Raw genomic sequence first — 16251 nt, forward strand, 5'->3', positions numbered from 1 at the left:
TCTATCCTTTACTTTTTATTTATTATTTATTTATTTTGTTTTTAATTGAAATGTTATTTTGATATAAGTGATATTTTTATTTTCATTTAGTTTTGGTTTACATTGCGCTTTTTGGTGTATCCACGATCACATGGTTTACGCAGGCATTATTCTTATAGAGAGCCATTATCCTTAAAGAAATAGGATATTATAGCAAATTACGGATAATAGGCTAAACACTACCATACTTGATACGACGGGATAACACGCTCAATGAAGGCCGAAAATTATATAGTTTCTAAGTTGAGAAAAAATTTTTCTCTACAACAGTTAATATTGTAAATATTAGATAAATGTCGATTTTAATATCGAATAAAACCTCTAGTACTGCTTCAAAATAAATTTATTCGTTTTATCGTTCAAATACATTAATTCGAATTAAGATCAAATTTAGCTTTGCATGTAATTAATTACTGTAGCAGTTTCTATATGCATTCTCCATTCAAGCATCTCTGTAATATAAAATTCTGTATTAATTATACACTATAACTTATCGAAGAACAAAAGAAACTAATTAAACATCCTTACCTTTCCTGTATCGCACATATCTCCATCCAAGCAATCCACAACCCAATAATAGAACTGATTCTGTTCGTCGGCTTCAGTGCGGCAAGCATAACTACACGTGCCATCCGGATACTGCAATACAGAACATATTTATTTTCCAAGTAATGCAAGATTAAAACAGAAACGAAAACTTACTTCAAAAGAATACAAAACGAAGTTGCGTCTTAAATTCTTGCAGCGATGATCGTAATAAGCGACTTTCTCAGTTTCATATTTGGAAGCGGAGTAACCGAGTGTATTTTCCAACTGTACTCCAGGTATTTGACTGGAAGGACTTAAATTAAATCCGGTATTATTGTATCTGAGACATTCAAAGATCCTATAATAAAAAATAAATTTTTATTTCAACTGCAAAACAAGATTGATTAATTCAACCCGACTCTTGCCTAGCTGAGTGACGAATACAATCCTCGCAGCACCAAGAAAAATAAAAACGCTTCATGAACTCTGACACGTAACTCATAATATAACCATCGTCCCAAGGACAATCTTCGGATCCTGGATGTCCCTCGATGTAAGGAACTGGCTTGTCACCGTCGTGACCACAACCAAGACTAGAATGAAATTCGTTCCATTTAATTATGCAATTGAGAATTAATAAATTCATAAATTGCTTACCTGTGAGCGAGTTCGTGAGCGACCGTACGAACACCTACGAAACAATGGGCATCGTCTTCGCTAATTCCTACTCTGTAAGTGAAATCAGGCTGATAGTATGTATCGCAGACTGTTCCTACATAAGCGAGACCTGAAATTGATCGTATTTAATTAAGGTTCTTACGGCAGAAAAATTAAAATAAAAATTAAATTTATATTTTATACCAAGAAGGCCATGTGCCATTGATCCGTCGCCAACATCGTCAACCAGGTCTAGTCTAAAATAAAATAATCGAAAATTATATAATAAAATTAGATTCTCGTTTCGATAAAATTTTCGACTTACTTTGTAATGAGCTTTATTATGTCACAAGTATATCCGGCTCTACCCATGAATGCACCGAAATCATATAATGCATCACCACCTTTTAAAAGATGACCTTCGACTAAATTGTTTTGAATGTAAGGTTGGTCTCTTGCCCGCTAAATAAAGCATTGAAAAAATAAGAAATAATTAATTTTTTCAATAATTTAACAGTTTTAATATCACCCTTACTATTTTCTTTTAATTCTTACCCTGACTATTCTTAATCCACTGAAAACCAAAATCACCCGAATATTCTTCAGATTGTCATAACGACATTGTGCCTGCAATTCAGACAATAATCAAATTTATAATAATTTTTTTAGATTTTAATATTTTAAAGATATAAAAGGAGATGTTGACAATTTAAACTGAATAGAATATTTTCTCTATTCTACGAAGGAGAGAAGCGAAATGATGAGAAATGACAATGCAATTTGCCAAGAGGGATAAGATAATATCCCCCCACTTAATTTCCATTGAAAAATAAAGTTGTCTTCTTAAAATTGATCAAGTAAATTAGAAAAATAAACTTTTACTCGTAAGATAATTATGTTTCCAGTTACATATTACTTTTACTATTACATTGATTTGTGTAAATTAGCCAAAATGATTTCTTCAATAACTCAATTTCATGTTGATATATTCAAAATAAATATAACAGGTTTATACATATTGTTACCAATAAATGTATACTTACCCCATTAATTAAAATAGCCACATATACTATAATAGCGTGATCGTTAGGAAATGATATAGAAAAAGCAATATCGGTTACAATGCAAAGTTCCACATATATCGGTTCTCCAGATCTCAAACCGTCCTTAGACTTGTTAATATTCGCATGAAAATTAGTAGGAATGACTAAAATGATGTTTTAAGTTTAAAGTTTGTTATGTTAATGTTTCTTTTTTACTCTAATATATTACAAAGCGTTACCCGCATCGTTTTCGTGAAAGCCATCCTCTTCTATATATTCGACTATCCGATGAGATCTTACTCCGTCTCTTATTCTCGCTTCGGATTCGTGAGGTTCGATTCTCAATTTGTGATTTATGATTCCTCTCTGGAAGGGAAAAATTATCATCATCGAAAAATTTATATTAAGAAATTAATTATTATAACTATAAAAGAAACTTACAATCAATGTGTGTTCTTTCTCTTCAATATGGAGAGATGCTCCAGCCCTCTTATCTTTGTAGAGATTTCGTTTTATATCGTGAAGATTTAGCTTAAAATATAAAATAAGTTGATGAGTGTAATAAATTCAAATTGTTTTTACGTGATTAACAATTTTACAAACAACAAGAACATAAGAAAGTGAAACAAGAAGGCACGCTTTTGCTATAGTGATATATAGCAGAAAACTTATAATTGTATTAAAAAACATTACTTTCAGTAAATAAGTGGGCCACACATTTTTACATCTCTTGCCCCACTTTCCCTTATGACAAACTTCTGCTATAAATCATGCAAAGAAAATGCAATAATCGAATACTATGGAAGAAAAAACTGGGATAATCTTAATAGCGAGGTTGAAGCCGAAGTTTTAAACGCGAAAACGTGTACGTCGGACGTTCAGCGCCGCTTTCCTGTGAGCCTAAAAGATTGACAATGGCGTTTGGAAAGTCAGTGGAATCATGCTCGACATTCCAAACGCCATTGTCAAACTTCTAGGCTTACAGAAAAGCGGCGCTGAACGTCCGACGTACACGTTTTCGCGTTTAAAACTTCGGCCGCAAACTCTCTAATAACTGAAGAACAAACATCAAAATTTTAGAAACTAATCATAATTTATTTGAAAAAATATTCATATTTTATAACTGTATTCTCGATTTCGATCGAATGCTATTTCAAATTAATGATTATCAGAATTTATGAAAAAATCAGAATAGTTTGTACCCGAGATGGATTTTTTTTTGCATTTTCGTAATAAATTACAATCAATGTGTCATTCGCAACTATCGCCATAAAATCGCTATCGTATACTATGGTTATGTGCTGTGTGTTGTGTGTTCTATAATTATTATAGACTAATTACGTGTTGCCATCGCGATATTCTTTTTCGAGTATATATGCGCGAGCATTGAGATAGCGAATTTCAAAGAGCTGTCAGGCATGTAAGCTTGCACGCATCCTGACATGAAAGCTAAACCAGTCAGTTTTGCCGACCAGATGGCCGAGATGCTAAAGGACACTCCTGACAGGAAACCCCAAAAATATTTTCCGAATATGTCTGGCCTCTTCCTCATCACCCGGTTCCTACTGTAGGCCTGGTAGAACCTGAAACGGACTTTAAAATATCGTTTCAATATCCACAGAACGGAAAGAGACGAAAAAGAACAAAAAAAAACCAGTGAATTTCCCTAAAAATTTATCCAAACTTCAATGTCAAAATGTATATTTTTATCTACTTTCCGCGTTCACATTACCTCTGATATTTCCTCCGAGAATTTTTCTTTCCGTTTGGTAACTTATACTAAGTTTACTATGTACTGTGGCTATCACCAAGATGGCCCGCACCTCCGCAACCCCTTATTACTACTCTTATAATCAAATATACAACTCTATTTAGACAGTATACAGATTAACGAAAGACCTTACCTCAGGAATAGCTGATCGACCATCGTGAATTGATTCAACAAAAAATCCTTCTCCAAACACGTTACCAGCAGATTCTAATTTCAGTTCGATATCTTCGTTTAGTGCTCGAAAACTTAATCTTTTCTCTCCGGATCTGAGTGTTTCGATAGATGGAAACACTATTTCTTCTCGTCCTGGAATAAATTAATTCAAAATAATTTTATATTTCTATCGAAATATCCGATATTTTTGAAAATTTCATGATATTTTAAATTATGTTTACCAGTAAGTCTCCCCGAAACTGCGACAAAAATCGAAACGCTTAGCAGGAATATCAGCATCGTAAACTTCGTATTCATTAGTCGATGATAATATAGCTATATACAAGCTGGAATATATATGCTGTGCATGCAACTTCTACCAAATGTTAATTCTTCCTACGCGTGGCAGGTTGCACAACGTTGCAAGTGTTATGGAAAATTCCTATTTTTCTCTGAGATTCTTTTAAAAATATTAAATTAATAAATTACAAATCAGTTTTTCTCGTTAGTTTCGATATATTTATTTAATTAAAAAATATTTGTTATAATAGTAAAAAATTATATCAATTGAAGACAAAATAAAATCACTAATACAAATAGAACACGTCAATTTTTCGAGAAATTTCGACTTATTACCAAAAATAAGAGTCGAAACTCTCTTTCAAACTACATATAAAAAATTTAATCAAACAAGTCTCGATTTGTAGGGAAATGCTGTGGAAAAACATTAGAATAATTTCTAGTAAAAACGTTCTTAGAATATTATTATTCGCCAACATACGATCTATAATAGACTGTGCCTAACCTATTCGCTTCTATCCTGAATAAACTTTATATTTTACTTAACAAAATTTCTAACCTCTCCTTTACAGAATCTCTAGAAATAGCACGTGTTCGTCTAGGTTTGCCTAATTTCTATAAACGCATTGAATATTTTATTGTATAGGCCTATATATACTTATAAATGATTAACAATCTACTCCCATCCCAATATATTTATCTTCGTATCCCTCCGTCAATACTAGAAATACTACTTGTTTACACCCTCCATATTGTCGTCTTAATGTTACTATTAAATTTTTCTTTTTCATCGCTGCCGTAAAAATCAACGATCAACTTTATATTGAATTCCCTAAATTAAAGACTATTTGCAAAAAATTGTTTTATTGTACTCAAAAAATCTCTTTATTATACTTATGATGTGTTTTTCTTATCAGAAACATGGTTCGAGGGTAGTGGTAAACGTAATTGGGAGGAATTAAGCGATCATCATTATACAGGGCGGGTGCAAAAGTAGGTATACCTACTTTTGCACCCCCGTGTATTTTTGTGATGCTTTGAGAGATCGCAGTAGGGGGTAGGGCAATGACCAGTAGGTTGCTATGTATTAGGTTTTCGTCAGAATTTAAAATTATTTATAGAGCTAGTTATATTGTGCTTGTTAATATTTTATTACCGTTTGGAGAATGTAATGTTTGTTCTGTTTACATACAGGAAAAAAGGTGGAAAGAAATTTTTGAAGTGTTGTCTAAGTTTGAGGTTGAGGAACCGAATTGGATTATGCTGGGTGACTATTTACGAACGGGTGCTCATAATGAGGTTTCGACATGTATATGTGGTAGTTTTGGTATTGGTGCTAACGAGAGAAGCTAACTTTCTAAAGACGTAAATACGAATGCCAGAGGTTGGAAAGCTCTAGCATTCTAGCAAACTATGCGGATAATTTGATTATTTTGTGAGAATCGGGGGTTAAGCGACGGGGCTTACCCGTTTTCCGACGACGGGAAGGTGAGTCCCGCTCACGTAGTTAGTGGATGGCAATTTAGGAGAGCAAAAAAAAAAAACAAACGTTTCGAGTGGGAGGTCGCGGATAAGTCGATAAGGTGTTGGCCGTGTTCGAGTAATCACACATATTTAAGATACTAAACAGATTTAATAAGGATATTATGTAAAAGATACATATACTAGTAATAATGACAATAATGATAATAATAATAATAAAGATAATAGTAACGACAATAATCCTTAACGGAATTACTAACAAGGCGGTTAGCGAGGTTTTGCCGTACGTATTCGCGATCCGCTAGAGGCTTTTAATCCCTTTTCTCTATTCTTAACTAAACCTCGATCAACTGAGGGAAGAGAGAGATTTCCATATAATAAGTCAAGAATTATCTCGCTATCTGTTGTTGTCGGCGTCAATTAGTGTCGAAGGCACGGCGGATGAAAGTTGGTCAGTCCTGGTCTAGTATCCTTGACGTCATCTCTCTAATGGGGGTGCGAGCCCTTTTTATACCAAATTCAAGGGGTGTGAACTGTCATACTATCAGGATTTATACGCACACCTGTTGGTGTGTTCATGTCCGGATCTGGCTGGTACGGACGCCGGGAATTGAGACGTTTGTTTAAATTACAGACCTAAGTACCTCGCAGAGGTGAACTTAAAATATAAATTTCTATAGATATGACAGCTCTCACCCATCAATTAGCGTCTAGCTGACAATAACTATTACAATTTGGTCAACAATCTCGATATTGTTTATGTCAAGTGTCGGGCTCGACGACGATCTGGGTGATTTATTGCTGCAGCCACGTGTCACGTGCAACAAAGGGGGGATGAAAAACATCGCCTCTTCCCGTTTTGTTGACTCTATCGTCTATCGAGTTACTGTAATACAAACGATTATTTCCTTCTTGTTGATATATATTTTAACAACCATTTCGTAAAGATCGTTGCGGTCGATAACCTTGGAAGGTCTCCTTAAAATTCTTACTTCAAATTCTTACATAAAATTAAAAGGTTTATAAAAAGAGCTATACTACTCAAAAAGGGAAAGGGGGTTTCAGATCCTCGCAATTTAAATGGTAAAGCGTGTAGTGATGAAGCGGAAAAGTATACTTTTGTGTTTTCAGTAATTGATTTGGGAACAATTACCCCTTGTATGTGGAATTGTATTAAACTAGCTGTTACCCGCGGCTTTGCCCGCTCGGATTTTGCAATTTGATAGAAATAATCCTCCCTCGGTACTTCACTAAGGTTCTCAATCATTAGTTGTTACTAACAAATAAACATCAAAATGTCCATGAGACCAGGGCCGGATTTACCAATCCAGGGGCCCTGGGCACAAATTCGGTGGGGGTTCCCCCTTTAAGAGTAGGCAAATTTGATGATTTAGAAAGTTTACACAAAATACTGTACTTTCAATTAGATTTGAACTAGGAAGTTGTAAATTTCATTTAAAAATAAGGGTATTGTAAACACATATATTTTATAGCGTAAAACTAATTATTTCAATTTAACTGAAAAATACCTATGTGAAATTTTTTCCAGAAATTTTCCGACGTTTCATAGGTTTTTTCCCGGGTTTGGTTTTCTCTGCCTGTTGCCCTCATGATTAGGCCACACTAGGCTGTCACGGTAATAGAAAAAAATTATGTTTAAACATAATTTCTTTTTAGTTTTGTGAGGGCCCCTATTTTGTTGGGGCCCTGGGCACAGGCCGCAAATGCCCTTATGTAAATCCGGCCCTGTCCTGCATGAGACAGGTCTTGCATAGAACTAAAACGCAGTCGCTTCACGGGATTTCCTTCTACACCAAATTTCTCATACAGCTTGCCATTGTAGTAAACTTCGAAAGTTAACAGAAATATTTGTTCCGCTGCTACTAACTCGCACAAACTTCCATAAGTATGAAATCGCGACATATCGTCGAAGTATTCGACAGAACTGCTATAATTATTTCCATCACTATCATGTAACATAATCGAAAATTCATCCCAGTGACTCATCACGCAAGCCACTATTTTTGCACGTACTTCTTTGGCCATCACTTGAGTGTCATATAAAACAAAGGATATTGCTCTAAAGAGGCAAGCTCCATCGTTTATAATTGGAACGATGGTGTGGGGCGTCATAACACCATTTATATTTAGTATTTCAGACACCATAGTAATTATTTAATTTATAACAATCTAATCTAAATATATAAAATACTCACACGCGCGACAATCAAACGTGGGTCGTATCAACTTATACTAACTTTCTTTTTCCCTCTTACTACTTCGAGGTCCTCACCAAAAGTGACTCTCTGTCCGTTTGGCACCAGGGCCCCACACCGTCTTTTGTTCTACTTATTTTCGTGGAAAAGATAATTCTACCCAAGATAAGGGTTAGATAAGAAAGTTCTAAAAGGAATTCAGAACAAAGAAACAGGAAGGAAGGCTAAGATTAATTCAAATAAAATATACAAATACAGTATACAATATCATGGCCGACGGCCACACTATAATCGAACAAATATGTAATAAATTCGAATTTAAACGGTTCGAGCCTTCATTTGGTTAAAAGATCGTAATACGTAAATATTGTATGTTTGGAAATTAACCCTTCTGCAGTCATGTGATGTGATTTTTCGATCTAATTTCAGTCACGTGGCCTCCAACAGATGCCATTTTTTTTAATCTTAAAATTGTAAAATTTTTGGCTTTGCTTCAAAAATTATTATTACATCTTTATTTTCTCTACTTTTAAACTGTGTAAAATATTTTTATATTGACACAAATGCTTTATTTGTGTCGAATTTAAGGTAATTTGATACGTAAACGCAAAAAATAAACATATCAGATTTCAACTCGATGCAATTTATCTCAAGTTTCACCGATTGCCATCGGGTTTGTTTGTAAATAGGGAGGAAATATGACTCTCAAGTGAAGTCAGTAGAAATTTCGTACTACTGCGAGAAAATTTTTCCACAGACCCCGCGTTACCCCTACCGCGAAAGTCAATAGATGTTAATTGTTTTTTTACTCTATTTTCAAATGCTTCTTTCTGAGTTGTAAATCGATCAATTGACAAAGTTTTTATTTCGTTTTACTCATAGAAATGTTTTTAAGATTTAACAGATAGTTTTCTTAGATGTTTATATATAAATTTTATTTTTAATTTTTAAGTTATTACCATCAGAAACAAAAAAATTGCATCTAAAATAGAAGAATAGAAGCCATTCTTCCGGTTAAGACTTAACACTCTCTCTCTTCCACCCCGCGGGGGAATTTCGAAAAATCCCTTATTAGCGTGCGTTTCCATGATGTACCCTAACTATGTACCAAATTTCACCTATTTAGGTTGAGCGGTTTGCTCTGGGCGATGATGAATCAATCAGTCAGTCAGTCAGTCAGGACAAGTAGTTTTATATATATAGATTGAAAATCGTTTTTGGTTGGATCATTGTTCGGTGGTTCTCTATTTGGAAGATTTTTCTACAGATTCTTTGAGTGGTACCGGTAGTTTTCATGAAAGGATTTTTTGCGATAATGATCTGATAGAGACGTTTTCGGCTGATTTTGAAGTCTGCTTGGAACAGACTTCTAATATCTCCCTTCTGGAGTTGAGTAAGGTCATAATGGAGATTGCTAGAGTGTATGGGTTGAATCACAGGACTAGAAAAACGGTGGAAATAGATGATTGGTCTGATTTGGATTGTCGTTTAATGATTAAATCTAGAAACAGAGCATGATTAGAGTTGTAGCTCAAAGGAGAGTCTTTGTTCTGTACCGAAGTCTCGGTACAGAATAAAGGCTCGACGATTATAAAGAAAGTAAGTAGGTTTAAGTGACTAACACTCGTTCGCTGCCATTAAGGGCCTAGTTGAACTCGTGTCGATACAATAAAAAAATCCCCTCATGTCATATTCAAAACCAACAATCAAAAGTTAGAGTTAGAAGTTAATCAATTAATGTCCAAGTACTAAAATTAAAATGAATGGTAATTGGTAATTTTTGACTTTTTAAATTGGTTGCTTTCTAGGATTAATAGTTATAGAGCTAATAGCAACAAACTTGGAATTAATAAGCTGCTTATGTTCGTTTATTCAAGTAAAAATAAACATTTAAATTGTCTGAATTTTTTCCATTGCTTATACAGGATGGCCCAATAAAGTGTTGCAGCTCAATATCTCACATATCAATCAATAATTAAGAACAATTTGTTTGGTGTTCAAGTAAGGAAAGGTGCCATTCAGCTAAAGAATTCCCATATGGCGCTTCATTCGTGTCTTTAAAATCGCATCGCTTTAATAAAAAGCGTTGGGTAAAATAGAAGTAACGGTTAACAAATTGGTATAGAAATAAATTCGAAACATAAAATTTGTGAATTTTTGTTTATTTAAAAAACATCCCATTTAAATTCATACGTTTAGGCCAGCGGTTCCCAACCTTTTTTCATTAGCATACCCCTGTGGCATTTCTAACTTCCCAATGAGCAACGCATGCGCAAATCTCTCACTGCCTGTTTGTAGAGAGTGTCGCCATTTTGAATTTTAATTTGACTGGGTTCTCCGTCCCCTGAGTTCCTACAAGTCTGTATTATTTTTGTTTTTTTATGCGCGCATGATTTGGGCATCTATTACTCTGTGCCAAATTGCAACTTCTGACATGTACTCTTTCATACCTCTAAGCTGGTAACACAGCAGGCAGTACGATTTTATAAAGAAGACAGTCTTGTCAATAAAAGATTAATAAAAACACTGAATAAATAACGAAAAAAATTACCGCTTGTAGAGAAAATCTGGAGAAACTAGCTATGTCCTTTTCCTTGCTAACAATAAAAAATACTTTTTATAAACAAAAAAAAAATACAAACAACACGTGGGAATATTGTTGCGAGATCATAATAATAACAGTAACACACCCCACCATCAAAAGTCCGTAGCATAATCACTAATCACGCATAATGGTATCCCCACTACCATTGACCGACTGCGCGACATTTATTGATCTGTTGCATTGTACAATCGGCAGCATAAGTTTGTATTTCTATTCTTGCATTTTGAAATGTATAATAAAGTTTGTGATTGTTGCAAGAAACATTTTTTACCTAATAATTTTTAATTTGTGATACATAATATATTATTTTTTCTGTCATAATAACTAACTTTTTACCGTACCCCTAAACAACCTATCGCGTACAGGAGGGTCTAATGATGTGTTCACTTGTTTATAATCGATCAGCGCAAATCGCAACCGTCAATCTCGTAACGGTCAAATCGTAACGGTTAACTCTTTGATAACAGGTGCGTGTCTGGGAATTGTAACGGATAAGTTACGGCGGCGCTGATCGATTATAAACAAGTGAACACATCATTAGACCCTCCTGTACCATCAGGGGCACGCGTACCCCGGATTGGGAATCGCTGGTTTAGGCAAATACGTTAAACTATGAAAGAGGGAACACAAAAAAACCTGTGCATTAATCACACCTACAATGTTAGCAGATGTTCGAAAAAATTATGTAGTGAGACTAAAAGTAACTGTTTAAATGTAAATTGGCTACTGTTTAAAAAAAATAAAAATTTATAATTTTTTTCAGACTTATTTACTCATTTCTTAACCATTATTTAGGCTTTTTCCTGTAGAAACTGTGATTAAAATTTGTTGCTTTTTAGCGTAGAATTCAAATATGTTAATACTTTGATATAATTCGGTTTAAAATTTCAGAGTCGACCTCACCACCACCGGGCCATATTCTTTAGCTGATTAATAATGTCTTTCTTAACTTGGACACTGATGAAAAAATTAGTTTTTAACCCTGTATAATGTAACCCAAGTTGACTTACTTTTGCTAAATTTCAAAACGTTAATTTAAACTATAAAAATAAAAACATTTATTACAGTAATTCGAAACTATTATATACAAATATATTTGTTTTATTAAGACTAAAATAAATATATATCTAATTTGAAAATAAAAATATAGATTGAGAGAACTTTCTGATTAAATATTATCCAATTTACTATCTGGTGGTCCTTTTTAATAAATATCTTTAGAGGACAATTTACGGGACAATCGTTCGAAGAAATGTAACCTAACCCTTCAAGAAGAATGGGTCCGCATCGGGATGCAGGATCCATCCCACTTGTTCATCGAGGTGTTGTCGGAGGATCGAGGAATATGACGGTTTGAGACCAATCAAACACCGAAATTTAAAGACAAATTGTATAAAAATCCTTGTTCTCGGGGTCGTTTTCGTCCGGTGAATCCTGCCGTCGCTCTTCTTGTCGAGAGAGGGTACTTCGGGTTCGTGCAGACTAGTAGCGCAGTTCTTGATGCTGGCACGGAAAAGATGGGGAGCACTCCGAGATGGGAAAGCTCGGAGCGGCGACGGCAGGATTCACCGGACGAAAACGACCCCGAGAATAAGGATTTTTATATAATTTGTCTCCGAATTTCGGTTTCTGATTGGTTTCAAACCGTCACCTTCCTCGACCCCCGAAAACACCTCGACGAACAAATGGGATGGATCTTGCATCCCGATGCGGATCCATTCTTCTTGAAGAATGTTACGGTTGGGTTACGTTTCTTCGAACAATTGTCCCGTAAATTACAAAAATGGCGCGTTTCTTCCCGTTGCAAGGAGTAGCTGTGTCTGCACGGTCCTGGGTCGCATCTCCCCGAGGAAGCGTTTATTTTTTCGATTTAGACTCGGGATTAAATGACTGCAAAATGTTCTATCAGTGTCACCCCTCTCTTTTTCATGAGATATACGACCAGAAATGCGACAATTAAGTTTTAAGGTACCCAATTTCTTTGCTTGCCCGATCTAGCGCAAAGCATATATCACCTGTTTATTGATGTTAGTTCGGCCTCGCACACATATACAAAAATAACTATTATATTCATTGTTATGTTTTAACTCTTTCCCTTTCCCCCGCGGGGAGAATTTCCAAAATCCCTTCTTACTGTGCATTTTCATGGCGTACCCTAACTATGCAGCTACCACATCTGACATTGAGGAGTATTACCTACTTTTGTTAAGAGATTGTACGGACTTCCAAGATGTACTCCTGGATATTGAGTACGTATGAAATGCTCATTGATTCGATTGCCTAATACCTTGTATGATCCTGAACAAATACGTTAATTGGGTGTTTAGAACATTAAGCTTGGGAGAAGAGCGTGTTAGCAACATTTGTTGGCGTTTTGTTTTGAAACGGATAGAGTCGCCCTGGACGAAGTATCTGTTTGTAAATTGTACGATAAATGGGATTGACTTTGAGCATTTGTTTAAAAATGTCAATAGAGTTTATTTACTAAAGTTAAATACTTTTGATAATCATATTTTGAAACTGAATAATGACATATTATTAAGTACAGTACCTACTGCTGGTGGTATCAAAATTTGAATAAATCTTTTTTGACTGTTTTATTTATAACAGTAATATTTTTTGTAATGTTATGGCAATATTAATGCAAGTTAGGTGTAATTCATTAATTTTATTTTATGTAATTACAGAAGGGACATTTACATGTATGTACTGTACGGTTGACTAACCATCACGCGATTGCAGTTTGTGCCTTTTTGTCAAAATTAGTTGAGATTTTTGGTGTTATTTGTTTTTCGTTTAATAATTTTAGGAAAGCATTTGGATTCTGATTCGTTTTTCAAGGTGTTTATTTTTTTAAAAAAAGGTTAAATTGTTTATCTCACAGAGTTGGCTTTACGGTAATTTTGCTTTTTTTGTGTGTGTGGTTCTTTTTATGTTTATAGTGAAAATTGTTAGTAATTTTATGTTAATTGCTCCGTGGGGGCGTGTTTTGCACGTTATTTAACCAGCGGTTAGCTTCTGATATTTGGGAGACGATCCGATTTGTGAATAAGAGAGTAATTATTTTTCAATTTTTAGGTAGACTAGTTATCTGGTAATTATTTTACTTTTATTTTTTGATGGTTCTCCTAGTTTAAAATGAATTTAATTTCTGTTTCACTATTGTGATATAGTTATGAGTTGCATATATTTGTTTTGGTCATGTACTAGTATGTTTAAAGAAATAAATATATAGATGTTAGTGTATACGTGTGTACGGGGTACGATTATGTTCACCCAATCCCAAGCTTAATAATTCCCGATTTTGTCGAAAATTTCTGAAAGTATGCGCGGAGGTTTAAGTATTAGAAAAACTTGTTTCTAGAAATTTTCAAGAAAATCGGACCATTGGTTCGGGAGATATGGCACCTAAACCTTAATATATGACCTTAATAATTTGATCCCCGTTTTAAATACGAGTAATCACTAGTATTAGTAATTTTATGTACATCTGAAAAGATAAAAAGTGTAGTTAAGAATTTTTAGAGATGAAAACAAAGAATGTCGGAAAAGTCCAGCGACAACATTGCTAGCTTTTTTTTTTTTTTTTTTTTCTTACCGCTTAGCATGGTTTCGTATCGCTTTCTTCCAGGCGTTTAAAGCAGTGAATAAACAAAAGAATGTGTGACATTTTCTTTTCGTTAAGCATTTTATTATGAATTTATAAATTTATATCAGAATCATTTGTTTAAAAAATTTTGGAAATGTTTGAAAGTATGCAATATAATTGACACTGTGCCCGTTATCGCCACTTTAAAATAAGCTAGTTATAAAAACTGTTCAGTTACACCATCTACTGTTAGAGAATTTAATTAAAAACACGTGTAGGGATTATTCCAAAGGCTTTTTTTAAATTAAATTTTGATATATCAGTTATCTATCAGTTATTGGTGAAATATTACACTTCAGAATAAGATGATCAAATTTTTTTTCCGAGGAAGAGTTCTATTTATAGGCCTAATTAATGATACTCTAAGGGTTTCAAATTAGTGTTTAACTAGGACATCGTGTGACTTTGTCGTATCGTCATACAATTCAGGCCACGTCGCTAAGAAAGAAGCGAACCTTGCACTTGTAAGCACAGAAGATTGGCACAAATTTCCTTATGTTTGACGGAGTTTCTCGCTGTCTGTCTAGCTATTAAGTAGTATTAAGATTCGCGATTGCGTTCAGTTTTATTAGTATTATGTAGATGTAAGTCTTCCTACTAACATCCACATAACACCAACTTCTCCACTTAGCTATTCGTGGTGGCACTCAATTATTGGTGTTCGCTATACTCTAGGTTTTTTTAGACCCTTCGGAGAACTACGGCCTTGCAGCCTAAAAACTGCACGCCAACATCAAACACAGAGGGTACTGTAGCCATACTTTCCCTCTGTTATATATAAAGGCCGAGAAAGTAAAAATCGTCTTAAACAACAAATCTAAAATTACATTTTATTAATAATGAATAATTCAATATTAATCATTTCATTTCTCGTTACAATAAAAGGGTGAATGTTCTGTTACGATCGCTTACTCACATAGTACGTGACTTTGGATTGTTCTAGAACAGGGATGGCCAAACTTTTCGAGCCCAGGCTAGCCACGTGCAATTTTTTTCACGTTTGCAACACCTAAAAAGGGACCAGTTTCCTATAGAAAATCCCCCTCCTGTCGCGTTTCCGTATACAAACAAAAATATATCCGGGTATTTATCATAATTATTGTATTTCATTTTAAAACGTATTCCAAATTTTACATATCAAATAAAATTAGATGAATTTCGTAAAGTTATTAGTTATCTTGTAAGAATCCTAAAGAATAAAATTAATGTTACCTCTTTTCTTCCAAGATGAGTATTGATGAACGATAAATCATCAATTCAGTATCGTTGCAGATACGAGTCTTGATATATAGAAGCGTAGAGAATCTGAAATTCCCCAAAAATTTCAAAATCTACCAGCGAAAAGAAACGTTTCGCATGACCTCTGACCAGAGACTAGTTGTTAATGCCTTTTATACGGAAGCTTCGGCAATAACTCCAGCTGCACGTTTGAAATGTCCAGATGTTATACCACAAAATGACGGAAACACTCTAATAATTTCGAGAGAATTGGCAATTTATTTTAAACATAACTTTTACTTTCTCGCCTGTTATATAAATATGAATATATATGAAAATATTAAAAATATATGAAAAAAATATGAAAATATTGTAATCGTGTTAAATTCGACTCTCCGGGTTTTCTGTAAATCTCAGACTTCTGAACCCAAAAATGTCAAAAAATTCTTTCTCTTTGTATGGTCTGTTGTGTGTGTTTCGGTGGCGCCTGCAGACTATGAAAAACGGAGCACAAGCTATAAAATGGGGCATCGTACATTACGTTAAGAGCTTCAAACTCTATGATTCAACCTGGGATCAACGTTTCCACT

The 16251-nt window shown here is 34.3% G+C and overlaps 1 protein-coding gene across 1 annotated transcript; it reads right to left on the reverse strand.

Annotated features, from left to right (window-relative positions):
- Window positions 1–367: 367 nt before the first annotated feature.
- On the reverse strand, window positions 368–15813 carry LOC136987705 (venom metalloproteinase antarease TserMP_A-like). Its single transcript, XM_067285472.1, has 14 exons — window positions 15656–15813; window positions 4434–4651; window positions 4172–4344; window positions 2709–2798; window positions 2507–2633; window positions 2268–2431; window positions 1780–1851; window positions 1550–1686; window positions 1429–1481; window positions 1225–1354; window positions 993–1160; window positions 742–925; window positions 568–678; window positions 368–491 (listed from the first exon to the last, which is right to left on the reverse strand). The coding sequence occupies exons 2-14, from the start codon at window positions 4507–4509 to the stop codon at window positions 465–467; spliced, it is 1512 nt and encodes a 503-aa protein (XP_067141573.1). The 5' UTR covers window positions 4510–4651; window positions 15656–15813; the 3' UTR covers window positions 368–464.
- Between the last annotated feature and the right edge of the window lie 438 nt (window positions 15814–16251).

This window comes from Centruroides vittatus, unplaced genomic scaffold (assembly GCF_030686945.1).
Source record: "Centruroides vittatus isolate TY-2023 unplaced genomic scaffold, ASM3068694v2 scaffold_2569, whole genome shotgun sequence".
Taxonomy (NCBI): domain Eukaryota; kingdom Metazoa; phylum Arthropoda; class Arachnida; order Scorpiones; family Buthidae; genus Centruroides; species Centruroides vittatus.

Coding starts and splice junctions, on each gene's coding strand:
- LOC136987705 (XM_067285472.1), bottom strand. CDS start 4,509: ATGAATACGAAGTTTACGATGCTGATATTCCTGCTAAGCGTTTCGATT. Junction 4,345..4,433: donor AGTTTCGGGGAGACTTACTG/GTAAACATAATT, acceptor AATTTATTCCAG/GACGAGAAGAAATAGTGTTT. Junction 492..567: donor ATATGTGCGATACAGGAAAG/GTAAGGATGTTT, acceptor TTTATATTACAG/AGATGCTTGAATGGAGAATG.